Genomic DNA, 21,303 nt, shown 5'->3' with positions numbered 1-21,303 from the left:
AAAGAAATTACAGAATATATTTTATGTTTTTGAAATTGTATCGGAGGGTTCTGGTTTTCATCAATACTTCAAATAAGCCTCACATAAGAAAAAGACGACCAATAATTATTAGAACAATTCAATTTTTTATTGGAATATTTGACCAGAAATGAAATAAAATTAAGTTTTTTTGTATGCAAAATGCAGTATGTCCAGGTCATGGGGTCATTATGACGTGGGTCAATATGACGTGGGTCAATATGACTTGGGTCAATATGGTATTGGGTCAATTTGTCGTTGGGTCAATCTGTCGCTGGGTCAATATGGTATTGGGTCAATATGAGCGGGTCAATTTGTCGTGGGTCAATATGACTGGGTCAATTTGACGCCTCACCAAGATTTTTGACTGAAAGAGGCTCGTGTGACCCCCACCGAGTGAAAGTGTCTCAAGATAATGTCTCATTGTTATTATTTCTCAGGTAAACATGCACGTGGAGAAAGAGTCGCATTTTACATGTATCCTATCTCAAATTACGACATGCTGTGAGGAAGCGTGTGTGTGAAGGTGAGAGACGGACGCCAAGTTATTCGACACAGAAGTTGCTGGAAACGACAGGTTTCCATAACTCAAAATTGTGTCTGACTCTAAATTCCAAGTTTAATAACCATAAAATTATCAGATCAGATACATATTATGGAGACAGATCGACAGTAATTTGAGAATTTTGCGTCGATTTGATAACCTAACATTTAAAACTTCAACTTTTAGAAGTTTCCTCCTTGAACACATTTTTGCCTTCAACTACAGCGCTTCAATGGAGACATCTGAACTACCTGTCACAATTATGGACCATGCGATTTAATTTTAAATGCATAAATTGGCATCGAACCTGTTCAATTTTCATTTAAACAAATTCAGTAATGAAATGTGTAACTCGTGCAGATTTGTTTTTACATAAAATGTTCGCAATTTTTGTGTAAACTAAAAACAAATTTCTAACATGCTTTCCATCATAATGCTTGCGAATAAAATTGTCTATATATTTTAGAAATTTACGAATGTTACAGAGTATGGACGCTTTCGTCAGGAATTGCAATGCTGTTCTTTTGAAGCAAATTTTTATAAAGTTTGATAGTGACAAATTTTCCAACTCAAAACTTTATCTTTGATATAATTAGGATCAAGAATCAATATCGTACCGACTTTCCCTGACATTTTGCACAACTAAAATTCGTTCAGGTTTTATCACCTCATCAACTTTCACCACTTTCACTTTCTACTTTTTAGTGGGGATTTCCTAGAATTCCTGCTGGGAAAACTGCATGGGAAATCAATGCATAGAAACATAGAGTGAAAACTTCTGTCTGGAAAGCTATGTACAACCCTGGAGAAAGAAATTATACCAAGAGTGACCACCTTGCCTGTCAAGTTCTCCTTTGTAAATCAAGTGAAGGCACATAATATTATTATATAGCTTTGTAATTCACATAAATTTCTAAAACTGTAGTGTGACGGAAAATTGAAAATGCACTTTGTGCAAATTTAATATGAGACGTATCGTTGTTGATGATGCTCTAACTCATTTTTAAGCTGTCTCACCCCATCATTCTCCATATTCGAGACGTAGATATATTTTTGTGGTATACACAAGAGGCAATTATGCGCTTGAAATTCTGTCATTGGCGACTTTATCTGTCTCAAGAGTCGTGTATGGAAAATTCAGCGAAATAATATTCCTGTACTTCACCTAGTTAAATACACGAAACACGAGACTCTAATTCGTCTGGCAGACGGTAATTGGTTGAAGTTTCATAACCCAGCTTCTCATGAAATCATTCATAAAATTCCAGACTAGCGAAATTTTGAACTTTGGACAGCCAGACAGAATTGTCGCGTCACAGTTCACCAAGAACTACTGCATGCTGGTGAAAGTTAACAGGTGTTCGTCCGACGAGTATTTGCCCAGCCGTTTCTTTTCCCATTATGTAATAAATTAACCAAGTTCATTGTTACTGCAAGTGGCAAAAGGTGCTGCTAATTGGTGCAGCTTCTCATATTTCTCCAAACCGTCCTTCAACCGAGCCATCCAGACGTTCATCGCTTTTAATTACCTTGTTCAAGCATGTGCAGCAGACATAATTTCCTACATCTTGAAATTTTCAACAATCCCTCATTTGCGTGTCACACAAAGTTGTCAATTTTCAATCCACATCAAAATCTAAACTAATTAACAGGAAGCAAAAGCAGTGATTATGACACACAAACCAACACCACTGGAGCTTTCTCCTCTTTGAAACGTGGTTGGTTTTGCAATCGCAGCTTTGGATAGGTCCTGATTTTGAAATGTGTGACCCACTAACCCAAAAACAAAATATTTACGACTTCAAACCTCACTAAACAAGAGAGTGATTGAATTGACACTGATTTTTTTACCGAGGAAGAGCGAAACAAACTGCAAAATCTACATGAATTAACCTTGACGCGAACTTTCTCCTCCATAAGTCCGCGACTTGATTAACCAGCTCGTTCAGCTCAACACGAGGTAAACTGATCTCACGGAATTATGACTTTGAAGAAGAAATCGGGGTCACGTTCATTTCCCTTTCTTTCCGAACAATGCAAGAACATAAACCCGTCGGCTTTTCCTCATGATGAGAACGAGATGACGAAATACATAATAAAACCAATAATATGGGCTCAGAATTGGCTCAATGTAATCATATGTTCTGCCCATTTGATCCTCAAAGATGAAGAATTGTATTGCATTGCAGCAACTTGTTTCAAATCCCAGTAGCAATTTCACTCTGGGGAAATAATTGATGAATCCGCCTCCGAAATAAAACAGGAGAACAGATCCGTCCGCCTGTGTCTGCCATAAATAAGTGGCTTTGCTCCTTCGTCCAGACGAAATGGACGAGTCAAAGTAAATACGAGAGCGAGACAAAGGAAAACGAAGGTTTTTTATTGGATTCTGAGGCAACACGATGTCCGATCGTGAGGTTCAAACGCACAGGTCAAGGTTTTCGGAGAAAGTGATGACCCAATATCGGGTTAAAGGAAGGTTTGAAAGAATACCCGGGCGGGGAAGATTAATAAACCGGTTTTATGAGTATACATATGTACAGTCTGCACTATGACTTACCAAATTCTTATCGTACACAGCCTCGCTTTCACTTTCTCATTTCATCCAGTAGGAAATATAATGAGAGTGAAAGTGAACCAATGTCGGTATCCATGTCGGTTTCGCACATAAGTAGTTGCATCATCATGACACAGTTATAACACGTACTTAGAAAACTGGCAATCCAGTCGGAGTTGCAGACAATACTTGTCATTCTGCGGTGATATGTGCGCCGTGCAATAAAAGCAAACTGACCCTGATTCCGTGGAGTAATGGGGTCAAAATCAACAAACGGCGTCAAACCACTAAAGTTTACCACAGATAACGGAAATTAGGACCATTTGGGGTTTGGACTGGGTCAATGATGTGGCGAATAGTGATTAGTTGGGGCGATCCAATTAAGGAGACGAACCCAAAATTTTGAACAATTTTAACATTCTCTTCATGCGAGATTTTGTGCCGTTAAAATCTAAATTTTCTTCAAACACGGAATCCAGAGCGAGTAAGTAAATTATTATCATAGAACAATTGAGTCCAAGATTGTCATCGTCTCGTGGCACGGATAACGAGATTTGGGTGAACCTAGACCCCCTTCTTTCTCCGCTCGTGGCTGATGCTCCTCCGTCCACCGGAAGTTTGGGACACAATTCGGTCTACTCATCCACTTATTTGCTCCTTTGTGTTTTCTAGGTAAGCATTTTCTTTGGTGCTTCTCGTGCCAGCAGAGGTGCAGAGACCGTGAATTTGGAGGAAACAGTGCGTGGCAAACAATTTCACCTGACCTACATCATTCTCCTTGTTAGCGTCCTGGCACACGAGGCAAGTTTACGGCGTTATCTCTCGCTCGGAAGTTGACTGGTTTAATGGACTTAATTATAATGAGAATGCCAATTGCATTAGAAAAGTTTAACTTTTACATATTTCAAGGCAAAACCTTGTCCCGAATTGGATGGATACGCAAAGTTTTTAATGACATCACATTTAATGCGAGCCATTTGCCGTTACCGAAGACGATTGTCCTCGTTTTTTCAAACTTTAAAGAATATATCATTTATGAACGACCAAGACTATAATATAGTCTTGGTCATATTATGACCAGTCATCCTGTTAATTGATAGAGTTTGGCGAACAATTTTCTGGGGAAAATGTCATTTTTCAGCTCTGTAACAAGTTGTCAGTAGCCACATCTCGTCATTCGTGCAATTCGATTCAGCAGACGATTAATAAAACGGGTTGGTTTGATCCAGTTTCTCTTTTTCATTTCACCTCGTTTTTCTCCCTCGTGAGGATCAAATCCTCGAGTTCGTTGAATTTTGCCATCTGTGACCACCAAATTCTGCACTACAAACCAGAATTATGACGGCTGCATTATTTCTGCGTGTCTGGAACTGCATTACAAATATATGAACAAATGTCGGGTCAAGATGTTACACGAAGAAACAAATTGTACACGCCACCACTGAATTTCCACAATCTGTCGGCCTCTCTGATGTAACAATTGGAAAAGAGAAAGTCTCATTTTTATGAATGGTGCATTAATTGGGTTGATAACGCAGAAAATCAGCTCTCTTTCTGCCCAATAGATAAGAAACTCTCGTTGAAGGAGTGGAAATCCTGTCAAATCTGGTTTGTTTGCCCAAAGCAGGGTGTTCCGACCTGGGTTTTAATGGGTTGGGTTTTATTGGGTTTTATTGGGTTTTAATGGGTTGTAAATGAATAAAACCCACTGGGTTTTACCATGTTAAGTGGGTTTTATTTGGGTTTTAATGGGTTTTATTGGGTTTTAATTGAATTTTACCTTAAAACTACATTCTAAAAGTTAAATACATCTCCCATACATTAGAAGACGTTATCTCAATTCATTCTAAAGCAGTTTATTTCATTACTATTCTAATATATGAAAATTCGGAACAAATCAACAATTGACTCCATCCTTTAGCATCACAGATTTCAAGTGTTATAAAACAAAAATAATTTCCGAATAGATACAAATTCCGAATTATTTTTGTGAAGTTATTACTTAAAACCCAATAAAACCCATTTAAACCCAATAAAACCCATTAAAACCCATTAAAACCCAAATAAAACCCAACTAACATGGTAAAACCCATTAAAACCCATGGGTTTTATAATTTTTTATTAAAACCCTGGGTTTTTCCGAACCCTGGCCCAAAGTGAAAGCATGAAATGAATGCCATGATGACGCAGGAAGCTTTCGTACATGGAATTTGTCTACAACTTCACAACTACGATATGAACTAATTCCTCACTGTTTGGATGGAGACTAGTGTTGACAAAAAGGTCAAAGCTATAAAACTAATTAATTAAGAAGCGTAGAAGTGTTGAGCAAGAAATGGGTGACGACTTTCGCTTTAGGCATTTTCGTCATCAAGCCTGAAAACTATTCTGCAAAACTGATATGTCACGCGCGTAGTTGAGCATTTACGTAATTTTCTTGTCAATCACACATGAAATGTGAAATATTAAAGAAATGAAGTAAACAAAATAATTAAGTAATCTAAATAATTAATGGAAGCAATATTTTACTTTACGTATGTATCAACATTTTCATCAAAATTAGATTAGATTAGATTTCATCAAAATGACGATTTTACTAAACTGAAGAAAAAAGCAGATTTTATTAGTGAAATGGCAGCTTTAATTACTTATTGCATTGTTTTTATCCACTTCCGTATACCAAACAAATCTTCTCCTTGAATTATATAAACAAAAAAACAATGTTTGAACTCTGCCATTTCTTTTTTTATCCAATCTGAGTATTCTGATTAAAAGAATATATACAGAGAAAGTTGATATAACAAATGAACAGAGTGTGTTGTATTTTCGTGTTTATTTATAAACTGGAAAGGTGAGCGTGTGTGTAACCTTTTCTGATTTTGTTAGCTTTCTAGCTAGCAAAGTAAAGAATATGAAGAGCAACTAAATAAATAGGAACCGGTGGTTGTGTGATGGAATAATTTCATGAATATTAAATTGAGCGAATACGATGTGCGTAGTAAATATAAGACAATTTGGCGGAGACGTAGTGGTATCCAATTACAGGTCAATTTTCTTCGTAAGAAATTGAGGCAAAAATAGAATCCTACCCTGGCACATGGAGAAAGCGTTGCTATTTATATTTGAAGGTCTTCAGTGAAAAGGATGGCTTTTAAAATTATTAATTTCAAAGGTGAAAGTTTAATGATGACAATCAAGTAAATAATTGCAGTTGTAACATGCATATCTAGTGGAGGCAATTTAACCCTATTAAATTGTTGTTTTGAAGCAAATTAACATGGGCACCATGAAAACAAATATTTGCAAGGATGTTTTTAAGAAATAATGATTTTTTGATGGGATGAAGTGGAGTGAGAAATAATAAGTTTCTTAAAATGCTTATATAACTAATGTCCAAAAGCAAAAGTATGTAGAAACTTATTACTATTTTATTAGTGAGGAAAGTGAGATTTAGCTTTCTCCTCAAGTAGTACTCACGTTCTACTGTAAATGGATCGTTAATGTTTTTTGCTGTCAAAGAAGGGCATGCACTTTCACTTCACGTAATTTTTAGTTGGGAAAATTTGTTTGTATTTCAGAAATTTAAATATTTCTTGTAATATTTCAATTCGTGAAATGAAATGAGATTCCTGAAATGAGACAAGTTTTTTGTACAGAGAACGGGCATGGTGAGATTTTGAGGGAAATATAAATTTACTGATTTTTGCATCCGTCATCAACTCAGTAATTTCTACTCTTTTTTTCTGCAGATTTTAGATTTTTGGAAAACAGTATTCCTGCTCTAATTTTCCTATTTTTGGAAATTTTGTCGTACGGAGAAGTGACGATTTAAGTGTCAAGATGGTTCTAGAAAGTACAATGATCTGGTGAGTTAAAGTTCAAGTCATTCTTTTACTAAAAGTTATTTCAATTGTTTTTCGACCTCATTTTAATTAGTTCTTACATTGATTTAATAAATTTGTTCTTGCCTTAATTATAATTTAGCGTCGATGACAGCGACTTTATGCGCAATGGAGATTTCGTACCGACGCGATTAGCTGCGATGCAAGATGCTGTGAGTATCGTTTGTCACAGTAAAACTCGTTCTAACCCCGAGAATAATGTTGGACTATTGACGATGGCAAGGTAAATAATTAGTTAAAGGCATTACCAGTTCTGTGATAATTTACATTTATTCCACTACTTTTTTTTACATATTTATAGTTCTGAAGTACTAACGACTCTAACGACTGATGTGAATAAACTAATTTCGAAATTGCTTGCTCTTCAACCCCAAGGGGAGCTCAAGCTTTTATCTGGTCTACGAGTAGCACATCTAGCTCTTAAACATCGTCAGGTGAGTTACCTCTGGATGAAAGCCTACTACTTTTAACGACCATAAACTAATGTCATCTCCGTCTATAGGGAAAGAATCATAAGATGAGAATCATCGTCTTTGTCGGTAGCCCAATGGACGCTGTCGACCAAGCTGAATTGGTCCGGTTGGCGAAACGACTTAAGAAAGAGAAAGTTAACGTGGACGTCGTATCGTTCGGGGAAGAGAAAGGAAATGCTGCGTCGCTAAATGCCTTTATTGAAACGTTGAATGGAAAGGACGGGACTGGAAGTCATCTCTTGACCGTGGCTGGTTCTCCAAGTTTGACAGATGCTCTCGTTCAATCTCCAATTTTGCAGACAGAGGACGGCGGGCCAGCTCCAGGCATTGGCGCCGGAGGATATGACTTTGGGATGGATGGCGACGATCCAGAACTGGCGTTGGCACTCCGAGTCTCAATGGAGGAACAACGTGCCCGTCAAGAGGCCGAGTCGCGTGGGAATAATCCCGAATCTGGGACGGAAGGAGGTAGCTTGATTATTTTATTCATTGAATTGAACTAAAATGGGAAGCTGATGTTTAATTTTAATCCTTAATTTTTAGCCTCCAACGAGGAACGAATGTTGGAACAAGCTTTGCAAATGTCAATTGATAATCCAGCCGGAGCTCCACGCTCCTCGAGCGGCGGTGCACCAGATTTTTCTTCCATGACCGAAGAAGAGCAGATTGCGTACGCTATGCAAATGTCTATGCAGGATGGTAATTGGATAAAGATTCACACGCACGTTTAAACGTTAATGAACTAAACTTTGTCTTATTTTCAAACTTTAGCTGCAACTGAAGTAGCTAAACCGACCGCTGTAAAAAAGGAAGCTTCATCCGAGGAGGCAATGGATGTCGACGAAATACCGACTCAAGTCGTGTCAACTCCGGACGAAGGTTTAGCAGATGCCGATTATCTCCAACAAGTCTTGGAAGGACTGCCATCATCTAATTCGCCCAAAAAAGAGGCAGATCCACCAGCACCAGCTGCAGCCGCCTCTAAGAAACCAGGAGATCCTAAATCTGGAGGTTCCGGTTCTAAAAAGAAGTAAAAGAAGAGATTACTCCCTCTTTTTCTACTTTCATAATAATAACAATATTATTAGCGAATCAAAACGCAAAATTCTAACAACATCCGGTTATCATTTACAAAATTCTTAGAAATAAGCTCCTAATATCAAAATTTCTGAATGTTGCGTGAAAAAAGCAGTAGTAAAATAGTTTAATAATAATAATAGTATTTAAAACTATATTGATCTTGGTCAAGTTCTGGTTTACTTATTTAATTGAAAGCGTCATAATTTATGTGCTATATTTTAATTTGCAAAATAATAAAGTGAGTAAAGTAAAAATGAGCTTGAGAAGTTTTCATGCACAAATTTTTGTCAGAAGTGGGAAACGTTTCATAACGAAGGGTAGTAAAATAGTTTGGTATATTCATTTTGTGAGATTGTGATTACTTATTAAAAATATTACGAGCTAATTTACTTGTATTATTGGCATCTTTTCAAATAAATTAGCTCGTAAAATGTTTAATAAGTAATCACAATCTCACAAAATGAATATATTTTTACATATCAAACTATTTTACTATCCTTCGTTTTTAGTGGGGTAATGAAGTTAATTTTTGAAACGTTTATTAAACTTGGTAGCTTTTGTGAGTAAAGCTATTCTGTGCTTTACTCGGTAACCGAGTAAAGCACAGAATTATTTTATGCTTTACATGTGCTCGAATTTGTAAAATAAAGCAACAATTGTTAAAAAAAATTTGAACAAAATTTTTGATGTCAGTTCGAACCCACGCCCAGAGAACTGGACTGCGACCTGAACGCAGCGCCTTTATTTTGTTTTATTTTATTTTGGCGTCAAAATCATTCGAGATTAGGCATCTAGAAATTGAATATTTGTACGCCCATTTAAAAATAAACTGGTGTTAAATAATATAATAATTCGGCTAATGTAATTATGGATCACTTGGAACTCTTATAACAAATGAAGCAGTTCATGTGCTCGAATTTGCAAAATAGAGCAATAATAAAATTGTTAAAAAAATTGGAACACAATTTTTCATGTCCAGAAGAGGAGGGATTCTTTTCACTGGATATACCGATACAACTTACAAATCATTGCCAGGATGGCCGAGTGGTTAAGGCGCTACGTTCAGGGCGTAGTCCAGTTCTCTGGGCATGGGTTCGAATCCCATTTCTGGCAGATTTTTTTGCACGTTTTTTGCAACGCAATTCGCAGATTCAAATTAAAATGATACTAAATGGATGACTCTTCTTTAGCCTAACAGTTTACAAACAGGAATGAAATGCATAATTATGAAACCCTCGCTCAGTTTTTATAGTGGAGGATAAATATTTAAGTGAAATTAGCAGATTGTTTTTGCCCCACATCGTGGGGGAAAAGATTTTAAAATTTTACGAGATTAATACAACTAGTTATGACTTGTGCATGATGATGACGGCCGGGTGACAGGTCAAGAGATGGTGGTTGGTCAGAAGAAAAGTTGTGTAATATTTCACTCACGCCACTTGTTGCATAGTTCAGTTGATGGAAGTGGTGAGATTTTTTGCTAACAAAGTTTTTATCTGTCATCGTGAAAATATTTATAATGTAGATTATGGCTGCATACATATGAATGTGTCCATACAAGGTATGGGTACAAGAAGATGTATACATTATTAAGGGGTGAAAACCCCTTTATGGAAATGTCTTGTCTGTCTGTCTGTCTGTCTGTCCGTCTGTCCGTCCGTTTCCACGATAACTTTAGAACGGATTCGAATTTCGACAGGCGGTTTTCGCCAACGAGTTTCTAATTTTTGGGGACGGGATGAGTTCGAAGATGGGCCTTGATGGTCATAAGGTAATGGCGCCACGGTGATGACGCCAACCGTCAAACGCGTCGAATTTTTTGTTTCCGCCGTTTTACACGTATTTTTGGATGGGGATTTCAGAAATCGTCATCATTTCGATGTGCGATGACCGTGTGACCGTGTAGACGATGCCAAACTCGAAAATTGTCGAATATTTTGTTTCCACCGTTTAAGACGTAGTTTTGGACGGGGATTTCAGAAATTGACATGGTTTTGACTTATGCTGACCCCCTGGCGGTGTGGGTCGCATTGTATAAAAATTGAAAAATTGATGGAGCCATATCTCACACTGCCCCGCAAATTCGAAATTCCCCCTGCAGCGGATAAAGATAAATCTTTGATTAATTCGATTCTACTAATTAGTGATAAGGAATCGAGGCAAAAAAAAATTACCAGCAAATCTATAATTAATCTAGTTTATCATAAAATTAACTAGAACGTTCAATTGTTAGTCAGAATCTTATAATATGCGATCAAAAATTATTAAAAATTGCTAGAACCATTTTTCACAATGCCCCGAAAATTCAAACTTGCCGCTCCTACTTATGATGGTAAATTCTGAATTAATTCGTTCTGCAAGTTGGGGTCAAAAAATCTGGGCAAAAAAAAATTCCAAGCTAATCGATAAATAATCTAGTTGATCATAAAATTAACTAAAACGTTTAGTTTTCAATAGGAACCTTATAATATGCGTTTAAAAATTGTTCAAAAATGATGGACCCATATCTCACACTGCCCCAAAATTCAAACTTCCCGCGCCAAGTAAAGATGGTAAAATCTTTAATTAATTAGTTCTACTAGTTAGGGTGAAAAAATCGAGGCAAAAAAATTCCCAAGTAATCTACAACTATTCTAGTTTGTCACAAAATTAACTAGAACGTTTAGTTTTCACTCAGAGCCTTATAATATGCCATCAAAAATTATCAAAAAATTGATTGATGGATGTCTCTCAATGCCCCACAATTAAAACTTGCCGCCCCAAGTAAAGATGGTAAAATCTTTAATTAATTGATTCTACTAGTTGGGATGAAAAAATCGGGGCAAAAAAAATTCAAAACTAAACTACAACTACTCTAGTTTGTCATAAAAATTACTAGAACGTTTAGTTCTTAGTTAGTTCCTTATAATATGCGTTTAAAAATTATCAAAAACTGGATCGAGCCATGTCTCACTTTGCCCCGAAATTCAAACCTCCCGCTCGTAGTTACGATGGAAAAATCTTTAATTAATTCCTTCTGCTAGTTGGGATGAAAAAATCGGGGCAAAAAAAATTCCATACTAAACTATAATTAATCTAGAATATTATAAAAATTACTAGAACGTTTAGTTTTCAATCAGTTCCTTATAATATGCCATCAAAAATTATCAAAAAATTGATTGATGGATGTCTCTCAATGCCCCACAGTTCAAACTTGCCGCTCCTAATTATGATGGTAAATTCTTAATTAATTGATTCTACTAGTTGGGGTGAAAAAATCGGGGCAAAAAAAATTCCATACTAATCTATAATTAATCTAGAATATTATAAAAATTACTAGAACGTTTAGTTTTCACTCAGTTCCTTATAATATGCGTTTAAAAATTGTTAAAAAATGGATGGAGCCATGTCTCACTTTGCCCCGAAATTCACACTTGCCGCTCCTAGTTACGATGGTGAAATCTTTAATTAATTCGTTCTACTAGTTAGGATGAAAAAAGCGGGGCAAAAAAAATTCCACACTAATCTATAATTAATCTAGAATATTATAAAAATTACTAGAACGTTTAGTTTTCAATCAGTTCCTTATAATATGCCATCAAAAATTATCAAAAAATTGATTGATGGATGTCTCTCAATGCCCCACACTTCAAACTTGCCGCTCCTAATTATGATGGTAAATTCTTAATTAATTGATTCTACTAGTTGGGGTGAAAAAATCGGGGCAAAAAAAATTTCCAGACAATCTATAATTAATCTAGTTTATCATAAAAATAACTAGAACGTTCAATTATTGATCAGAGTCTTATAATATGCGATCAAAGATGATTAAAAATGCAGGTAATTAATAACATGACAGATTCTTGGTTATTCGTTCCACTACCTAGGCTAAAAAAATGGGGGCAAAAAAAATTCCCATATAATCTATAACTCTTCAAGTTTATCATAAAAATAACTAGAACGTTTAATTGTTGGTCGGAGTCTTATAATATACGATCAAAAATTATAAAAAATTGATGGAGCCATATCTCACATTCCCCCACAGAGTCAAACTTGCAGCTATAGCGGATCAAGGCAAATGTTTAATTACTTCTTTCTACTAGTTAGGGTGAAAAAATCGGGGCAAAAAAAATTCCCATATAATCTATAACTATTCTAGTTTACTGTAAAATTAACTAGAACGTTCAATTGTTAGTCAGAGTCTTATAATATGCGATCAAAAATAATTAAAAATGCAGGTAATTAATAACATGACAGATTCTTGGTTAATTCGTTCCACTAGGCTAAAAAAATCGGGGCAAAAAAAATTCCCATATAATCTATAACTCTTCAAGTTTGTCATAAAAATAACGAGAACGTTCAATAGTTAGTCAGAGTCTTATAATATGCGATCAAATATTTATGAAAAATTGACGGATCGTATATCTGATTGCACCATAACTTTAAACCTCCCGCTATAGCGGATGAAGCTAAATTTTTGATTAAATAATTTCTCTGATTGGGATCATGCAATCGATATAAACTAAATTCTCACATGTTCTATATTAATGGTAGTATACTATAAAATTTGCCAGAACGATGAGTTATTAATTAGAGCCTTATAATACGCGAATACAAATTGCTGCTACAAGGACCGTCCTTTTGGCGTTTCGGCGATTCGGGACCGTCCTTTCGGCTTTTCAGCGATTCGGCGATTCTGAGGGGAGCGTCTTTTTTTCGTTTCGGCCGTTCTGGGACCGTCCTTTTGGCGTTTCGGCGATTCTGGGACCGTCCTTTTGGCGCTTCGGCGATTCTGGACCGTCCTTTCGGCTTTTCAGCGATTCTGAGGGGAGCGTCTTTTTTCGTTTCGGCCGTTCTGGGACCGTCCTTTTGGCGTTTCGGCGATTCTGGGACCGTCCTTTTGGCGTTTCAGCGATTGGGCGATTCTGGGGGGAGCGTTACGATAGTTGCTCGGAAATTTCTCTAGAAAATTAACTAAAAAATTCACCAAAAAAGTTTACTCAAAAATTCAGTTTGAAATACGTTCAATTGTTAGTCTAAGTCTTATATTGTGGGCGTGTCACAAAGGCAATTCCGTATGTTTTCATCTCTTTGCTACATTTTGTTTGCAACGGTTTATTTAAATACTAACTTATTTAAGCTCCATCGAGGTTGCCCTATGCAAATTACACTTGACAAATAAATTAACAAATAAATTGGCAAGTATATGAGGTCTTATATTTTTGCATCAACAGATTTTTTTTAATTGTTGTTCAATTAAATAAACAGTTGGCCCGGAAGAGGCCGCAACAAATGTATAATAATACATAAAAATTTCTATTATGTTTCATATTATAAAGTTAGTTGTTTTTCAAGACACTTATTTTGAAGAATGAGCTGGTGATATCCGTTTTTGATAGTCCGCACCGACTAGAAGGGCCCAGGAATTTAGAAGGTTGCTTTTTAAAGTTATGATTAGGTTTAATATGTTGGATGGACTCATTTTCCTGATTTTCAAGTCTTGCACTCTTGGTCAGGTCATCGAAATCATTTTGAAATTTGCGTTTAATTGCCTTTTCTCTAGAAATTTCCTCCTCGGTTTAATCCAATTGTCGTTTCAAAGCTTTGGACTTATCATTATTACTGTGTTCCTCCTTCAAACTTTGAATTCGAGCTGTAATGTAAAACAGATTTGAAGCATTTCGGATAAAAACTGTTATATTAATGCATTTTCCTTCTACCACTCTTCTTACCTTCAAGACGACGTTTCTCGTCCACCAAAAGTGTTCCCCCGTTCGTGCCGTTGCTACCTTGTTCAGCCAATTCGTCCCTTTCAGCTCTGCGGCTCGGCGTTGTCTTTCGGAAGCAGCGAGGTCTTCTTGAAGTTGGAAAATATCCGTTTCAATTCCCTAAAGGCGTTTTTCTGCATCTTTGGCGACAGAAATTGCTTCTTCTCGACCAAGACGGGCTTCTTCAGCGTCTCGTTGCAAGTCTTTCATTTGGCCTTGAATAGTTTTCAATTGCCTGAGAGCATCCTCCTTCATCTTGTTGTTGGACTCCATCTGACTAAGAAGTTCATTGTAATCCTTCTCAATCTTTTTGTGAGCATTGACGGCCGCCGTCCTATTTTTCCGTTCCTCTTCCAACTCTGCTTCAGTGTCGTGTAATTGTTTTAGAAGGGTTTTACGTTTATCTTCGTTTCTTTCTTCTTTGGTTGGAATATTTGACTTGCTTTGACTAGTGCCGGGAAAATCTATCCAAAATCGGTTTGTATTTTTCAACGACTCCTGGATTTGTCCAATAAAATCTTCTAACCACATGTAACATTCTTTCGGGTTCAAAGAGCAGATTCCTCCAGCTTCGTTTCGGGAAATCCACTTTAGTTGCCCAACCACCCACTTGCTCCTACCAATCAACCCCTCAACTAAAAATGCTTCTTCGGGGCAGAAAAAGTGACCTGCAGCTATCATTCACTATTTGTGAATATGAAAAATTAGTTAAAAATGATTAGTTAAAATGTCTAACAAATTGAATTGATTAAGACTATTATTAATAATTATTACCTGTCTGAGCACCCTTTTTCACTGTATTTTAAAACCTTGTTCCATTTTTGGCGAGCCCCATCCTCCGCTCCTTCAGCACACATGCCGAAGTACACCTCCAAAATTTCGAAGGTATTCCCATCTCGCCAAACATACCCGAATACTTGTAGCAAATTACCTGTTTGGATACACAACGTCTCAATTAAATAGTTATGTTCGATAATATATAAAAAAAGGAATCATAAATCATGTCATTTACGTTTATCCTCTTCGTTTAGTTTTTCATACGTGATGGGACAGTCAGTTCCCTCCGATACATAACCCCAACCTTTGATATGGTGTTGATTAATGGCTGGTTCCTTGATATCAGGTTTTAAAATTGATTGCATTTTAATTCTTAACCGCTGGAGTTTGTTCACGTGCAAATAATACTTATCGCTATATTTCACAGTTGATTTGATCATCAGGTCACCGGGCTCTGATCTCAACTTTCTGTAACGTTCTCTATTTATCTCAGCTTTAGACATGGCTGCTACTTTGTCGTCCTGCTTTTCAATCGCACTTTTTGAATGTTTGTGTTGGATATGACTGTTTAAATCAATTTGTCTACACGTAAATCCACAAACTGAACATGTTGCTTTGACATGATTATGAATATCACGTATGTGATGGTTAAGTTTTATTTTTGATCTGTATTTCCGATCACACTGTGTACAGGTGTATTGATAAAAGTTGGCTGGATGGTTTTGTCTAGTATGTAGATCTACGACAAATTTTGAACCAAATTCCATTTCGCACACTGAACACTTAAATTTTATGTCGTTACCGCTTGTGTCTTTTTTAACTACACAGATTTCTTTGTCTATATGATGTGTTAAAGATCTTTTCCTGGCAAAGGTAACTTCACAATTTCTACAACTAAACTTGTTTGATTTGACGTGGCTTTCGGCAAAATGTTGTTTTAAATTCTTCTTAAGCGTATAACTCTTTTCACAAATATCACAGATCCATTTTTTCACTACACTAGATTCACTCGCACTGCTTGATTTTAATGGTCGTGGTACTTGTAGTTGGGAATTTATGGTGCCAACTTCTTGGGGCGTCAAGGAGCTCAAAGAAATGATTGAGGTTTGAGCATTAGATCGGACCAGGGGACGATCCGGGGGCGCGGTTTGATCGATAGTATCAGCTATTTGCTGTGAAGAAAAAGAAGGAAATAAAGTAAACTTGTACGAGTTGGAATTTGAAATAATTAGTACCACTTGTACCTCCATCATCTCCAATTGGTGACTTGTTCGATCTGACCTCGTGCCGTAGTTAGCTTATGCTTGGACTAACTTGAACTTGAACTAATCGTATACTTAAAACTGGACTTGAGCTTAAACTTGTTCTTAAACTGGACTTGGACTTATTTATTGGACTTAAACTGGTCTTATTGGACTTGACTTGAAATGCCCTAAAATTGTGCCAAAAACACTTTACTTTTACTAGGATATAATACACGAATATAAATAACTAAAAACTTTTAATTAAATTGCTTTATGTAATTAATTTAGAATTTAATTGAATATTTTAAAAAGAGCAAAATGGCTACTTGCTACTTGCTTGACTGCTACTTACACACTTCTCTCTCTTCTCTCACGAACAAAGGCTGACGCTACTCTAATATCCCTCCAATACATCACCATGTCAACCACCACCACACTATGGGGCAATTTAACCATCACATTCATAACTTTCATGCATGCGATCTTAACGTGAGACTCGTGTCGTCAAAGCCTACGTCACAATAATGACGTCACAACCCCACATTTTTAATTATTTCTCAGCTACCAGAAGGAATTTTGAAATTCTTTCTACCGCTATTTTAGATAATTCCAAATTGAAGTTTATTTTACTTTGGCGTCAAAATCGTTCGATTAGGCCTCTAGAATTTTAGAAATTGAAGTTTATTTTAGTTTGGCGTCAACTTCATTCTATTAGGCGTCTAGAAATTTAGAAATTTTGAATATTTGTACGCCAATTAAAAATAAATAGTTCGGCTGATTCGGCGTGCTGCGTTCAGGTCGCAGTCCAGTTCTCTGGGCATGGGTTCGAATCCCATTTCTGGCATATTATTTTTTGCAACTGAATTCACAGAGATGAACATTAAAATATTTTGAATTAGATATGGAGGCAGTATTAAATACTAAATAGATGGAATCACCCCATCAATTATGACTCTAAGTTAAGTTAAGCCTAAGTTAAGTTAACGCTTTTCTCACATTGGTAGAGCACGGCTGGAAACTGACCAAATTGAGATTGTTCCGAGCATTTGATGATGATTAGTTAACCATTAATTACTCCTGTTTTTTTGGCTATAAAATCTCGCGGTAAAAAGGTTTCCACCTGGCCCACACTGTTCGTACCCACTTCCATTCAAAACCCTATGTCTAAAGTTTTAAGTTGCCATAAGCTTTGAATGGAATTGGGTGCGAACTGTATGGGGCAGGTGGAAACCTTTTTACCGCGAGATTTTACAGCAAATAAAATAAGAGTAATTAAGAAATGAACCTCGAGTGCAAATAGCATCAATTAATTCAGAATTATTGGTTATATTCATTTATTTCGGTAAAATTGAGTTTCAGATAAAACGTTAATATTTTCACGTGCATATTACATGACAGATATAACAATTAAAACTTTTAATTTATAAGTATAATTAAAATGATTATTGTGGATTTTCATGTTGAACATATATTACTGAACTTACAAATATTGTAATAAATAATGCACGATATTATACGAAGAGATTGACGAAGGCACCATAAATTAGTCTGCCGTACTATAATTTGCATAATATGCAATTAATATAATTAATTAGCATATAATCCCTTCTCGTAGTAAGTAGTACATATTAAAATATTTGTATATACCTCGAGTCAAATCTGTATACACACACTATAATCTTTGTTATTGAGCGTACTCACGTCAACCTTCGCATATCTCGCATATCTCGCAAATTGAGCATAGCAACATAACTTGCGAAGTTTTGCGAGATATGCGAGATTTCGCAAAAATTTTGCTGGAAAACCATGGGATTTTTTTTCGCAAATTTACCCAGCAATTGAGCATGTCCTTATTTCGCAAAGTAATTCTGCAAGAGAAATTACAGAAATCCATGGAAACAATACCAAAATAGGTGTTTTTCAGTAGATTTGCGAGATAAGAGAGTTTTGCGAAGTCATATTTTGCGAATCCCCTCACGACAGAAATATTTTGATTTTCGCAAGTTTGCTAAATGAGTTGCGATGCGAAATAAGAAGTTGTCGTGAGTACGCCCATTATTAATTCCATGCGTGAATCACATATCAAGTAAGATTCATATAATGACTGGTACTGTACAAAATATTATTCGATTTGGGTACACAGTTAAGCTGTACAGTAGTATTTTCATTATATTTTATTATTTATATGGACATGTTTCTAGGTGCACTGGGTTGCGGTTGGAGTGAATGTAGGAATTGTTGTATTGGTAATAGTCGGGATGGAACTATTTGCATTATGGATAAGCACTAGGTGTCAGTCATCCACTTTGACCCATACTTTTGGTCGCGAAAACGTCTTCATGGCTTCCTCCAAGCGTGTGAGCTGTTTTTCTATATCCGCTTTGTGAGTTCGAACACGCATTGTATCGACAGTAATGGGGATTCTGTTCAGTTCAGCAATCAACATTTCGTAACCTGTATTTACATAGGGTAAGGATAGCATTAATTAATTAATATCATCGATCTTGGCTATTTTTATTTTATTTTGCTCACTTTTTCGAAATTGTCTCAAGTTATCCATCCGCTCATCTTCGGACATGAGGACATAGCCATTTGGAATGTGAGAATTTTGCTCCGCTTCTTGCTTAGCTACCTCTTCTTCTCGCCATTCCTTTTGACGTTGTTTTAAGTACCTTATAAAATGAAAGTTCAACTATTGTTATAAACAAATTACACAACATAATTAACAAGAAATTTAAAATAATTTTTACTTTGGAACAGTTCCTAACGTGTGAGGAACATCTCCACCCACACCAACGTCTCTAGAACTGTTAGATTTCAGCAGCCGTTCCTTATGTCGTTCTTGGTCACGAATACTCAAACTTCTCATTTGGTCCGCGACGCTGACACCATTCCCTTCGCCATTAAATGGATAAAGGTTTCGTTCATTGGCTCGTTTTTCTTGCAGAGATCCACCTTGCCTTTCTTGGTATCGACGATGCGAAACAGGGGCGTTTGTTGGAATATGATTTCCATTAGTGAAACCACTTATGCTGGTCATTCCTGTTTGTTGCGATCGATCCAAGTGATTCGAGGAGGAGGGGGGTTGATAAAAGTTTTGATTATTAGGGCGAAGGTCGTTGCTCGATTGGGCGTCGTGTGCGCCAAGAGTCATCCCTCTAAAGTGGTATGGCTGTTGCTGCATCTTTGCTTCCGGAAATATTCTCGTCTCTTCTGTATTACATCCTCGCGAAGTTCGGGATGAAGTGGATCGAGCACTGTCAGGATTATTAACGATCGTTTCTTCCGAAGCACATATCCCGTCACAAGGAAGGTATTCGACACGATGGCAATGTGGTTGATGGGCTTGTGGTGGCAGACTGTGTTGACTGCTATGAAAATTAGCACCACCACCACCATTCCTTACAAGTTCATCTTCATCATTGAATTTCCATTTGTAAATCGACTCATCGGGAGGATTTGGCTGTAGGATTTGTACACTTGGGAATTCGTGAAATCCGTCTCCAGAAGCACTAATGGAACCTTGACGTTGCAGGGGATGATTAAATCCAGACTGGCTGGTCTGTGACCTCAGGTCTATTGAACTACGAGATAATCTATTTACTGCCGGCCCTGCAATAATTAAGTTTATGAAAATAAAACTTTACTTTCACATGCATATATTAAGCTAAATATTTATCCTTATTAATATTCAGTACCATGTGCTATTCCATTCCCATTTTGCTGATGATACTGCTGTTGTCCATGTTGTGGGAGTGGTGTAGATCTATTTCTTGGTCCTCCTCCATTTACCACAAATTTTTGACCCTGTTGCACCCTGCGGTTTGCAAGTTCGTCTGAAAATGATCTCTGTGGAGGTATCAGGGATTGACCTCCTTTCAAAAACGCTCCCACTTTAGACGGGACGTGAGCATATCGATCATTTTTTGTAACTCCGGGAACAAATCGGGCCTTCAAAGGTTCGAATCGCTTCCTCTGTCCGTCTGCCGCAATGGTTTTCATCCTTCGATAGTTTTCAGTCATATGATTCTTCTCGGGGACTTGGGATGATGCTGGTGAAGACAAGGACGTCATTAAAATTGGATGACAAAATACATATCAACTTGCTTATCATTTAACATATCACTAGATCTAGATTGTAAAAAGTTACCCTTGCTCCACATCGGTGGTGGGGACGTTTTTCTCGCATAGCTCATGGCGTCGTCGGCCGGTGCCGTGTAATTTAAATAACTATTTCCAAATTTCTACTCCCTTTCACTAATGTTAAGCTTTTACTGACTGTAAAAATAGTAAAAAATTGTAATTCAACTAATTAATTATGTATTTATCCTACAAAGTCCTTTATAATAATTTACTTACGCACGCAATTTCTTTACGACCTGATAAATTGCAATTATCGTCGCTCTTAAAACACCGGGATGAGGTTATCGAAGTTTTTAATTATTCCTGAATTTTAATACCATTTGGCAGTAAATAACAAGAAAAGTATAACGTGAGTACTTTTTTCCCTCTGTTTGGTGGGCTCAAAATTAGCATCAAGTGTCGTGTTCGATTTGCTAAGTGAGATTTGTTACATATTTTGCTCCCTTGGGAATCATTCAGGCTTTTTCTCTCCAGAAAATTTTGTACATGAAAAGCACTTCCTTCCGCTTTGTTTTGACGAACCGTTTCCATGACGACCATTTGAGAGGCCATTGAATTAAGGTATCGAATTAGGTAGGAAAACAACACGGGTAGCGCAAAACCCGGGGTGGTAAAAAATAAAAGTAAAAATCTGGGATCTTTTTCCATGAAAATGATGACATGTCATGCAAACAGTGGTTGATTTTATGTTTAATTAAAATAAATGCTTTACATGCACGCATTATATTATGTAACTGCAGAGTTGGGTTTTAATCCGGATTACCCAATGTTAAAGATTGGATTATGGATTGGGATTGACCATAAACCAACTTTGTAAA

The 21,303-nt window shown here is 36.6% G+C and overlaps 3 protein-coding genes and 1 non-coding gene across 7 annotated transcripts; 2 read left to right on the top strand and 2 right to left on the bottom strand.

Annotated features, from left to right (window-relative positions):
* Positions 1-6,811: 6,811 nt before the first annotated feature.
* On the top strand, positions 6,812-8,832 carry LOC110851896 (26S proteasome non-ATPase regulatory subunit 4). Its single transcript, XM_022099828.2, has 6 exons — positions 6,812-6,985; positions 7,104-7,244; positions 7,323-7,455; positions 7,524-7,962; positions 8,038-8,193; positions 8,266-8,832. The coding sequence occupies exons 1-6, from the start codon at positions 6,960-6,962 to the stop codon at positions 8,526-8,528; spliced, it is 1,158 nt and encodes a 385-aa protein (XP_021955520.1). The 5' UTR covers positions 6,812-6,959; the 3' UTR covers positions 8,529-8,832.
* A 772-nt stretch (positions 8,833-9,604) lies between these two features.
* On the top strand, positions 9,605-9,687 carry Trnal-cag. The gene has a single exon. It is a non-coding gene; the product is annotated as a tRNA-Leu (tRNA).
* A 4,061-nt stretch (positions 9,688-13,748) lies between these two features.
* On the bottom strand, positions 13,749-16,722 carry LOC110852491 (fez family zinc finger protein 1). Its single transcript, XM_022100579.2, has 5 exons — positions 16,343-16,722; positions 15,334-16,270; positions 15,096-15,252; positions 14,286-15,005; positions 13,749-14,206 (listed from the first exon to the last, which is right to left on the bottom strand). Exons 1-4 carry the CDS (start codon positions 16,349-16,351, stop codon positions 14,999-15,001), a joined length of 1,110 nt encoding a protein of 369 aa, XP_021956271.1. The 5' UTR covers positions 16,352-16,722; the 3' UTR covers positions 13,749-14,206; positions 14,286-14,998.
* A 926-nt stretch (positions 16,723-17,648) lies between these two features.
* LOC110852139 lies at positions 17,649-21,211 on the bottom strand. 4 transcript variants are annotated; one of them, XM_035853594.1, is made up of 7 exons: positions 20,702-21,211; positions 20,493-20,620; positions 20,041-20,394; positions 19,093-19,954; positions 18,875-19,014; positions 18,459-18,796; positions 17,649-18,014 (listed from the first exon to the last, which is right to left on the bottom strand). In XM_035853594.1, the coding sequence occupies exons 2-6, from the start codon at positions 20,536-20,538 to the stop codon at positions 18,636-18,638; spliced, it is 1,563 nt and encodes a 520-aa protein (XP_035709487.1). In that variant the 5' UTR covers positions 20,539-20,620; positions 20,702-21,211; the 3' UTR covers positions 17,649-18,014; positions 18,459-18,635. The 4 variants fall into 4 exon arrangements, with proteins under 4 accessions (XP_035709487.1, XP_035709489.1, XP_021955818.1 ...); XM_035853596.1 differs by having other exon boundaries at positions 17,649-18,001; XM_022100126.2 differs by having other exon boundaries at positions 17,663-18,014; positions 18,422-18,796.
* Between the last annotated feature and the right edge of the window lie 92 nt (positions 21,212-21,303).

This window comes from Folsomia candida, unplaced genomic scaffold (assembly GCF_002217175.1).
Source record: "Folsomia candida strain VU population unplaced genomic scaffold, ASM221717v1 Fcan01_Sc007, whole genome shotgun sequence".
NCBI classification, from domain to species: Eukaryota; Metazoa; Arthropoda; class Collembola; order Entomobryomorpha; family Isotomidae; genus Folsomia; species Folsomia candida.
Note: the sequence above shows the minus strand (reverse complement) of the source record. Positions and strands in the feature narration are given on the sequence as shown.

Coding starts and splice junctions, on each gene's coding strand:
- LOC110851896 (XM_022099828.2), top strand. CDS start 6,960: ATGGTTCTAGAAAGTACAATGATCTG. Junction 7,456..7,523: donor TAGCTCTTAAACATCGTCAG/GTGAGTTACCTC, acceptor CTCCGTCTATAG/GGAAAGAATCATAAGATGAG. Junction 7,963..8,037: donor CGAATCTGGGACGGAAGGAG/GTAGCTTGATTA, acceptor CTTAATTTTTAG/CCTCCAACGAGGAACGAATG.
- LOC110852139 (XM_035853594.1), bottom strand. CDS start 20,538: ATGAGCTATGCGAGAAAAACGTCCCCACCACCGATGTGGAGCAAGG. Junction 20,395..20,492: donor ACCACCGATGTGGAGCAAGG/GTAACTTTTTAC, acceptor TGTCTTCACCAG/CATCATCCCAAGTCCCCGAG. Junction 19,015..19,092: donor ACGTTAGGAACTGTTCCAAA/GTAAAAATTATT, acceptor TCATTTTATAAG/GTACTTAAAACAACGTCAAA.
- LOC110852491 (XM_022100579.2), bottom strand. Junction 15,253..15,333: donor ACTAAACGAAGAGGATAAAC/GTAAATGACATG, acceptor GTATCCAAACAG/GTAATTTGCTACAAGTATTC.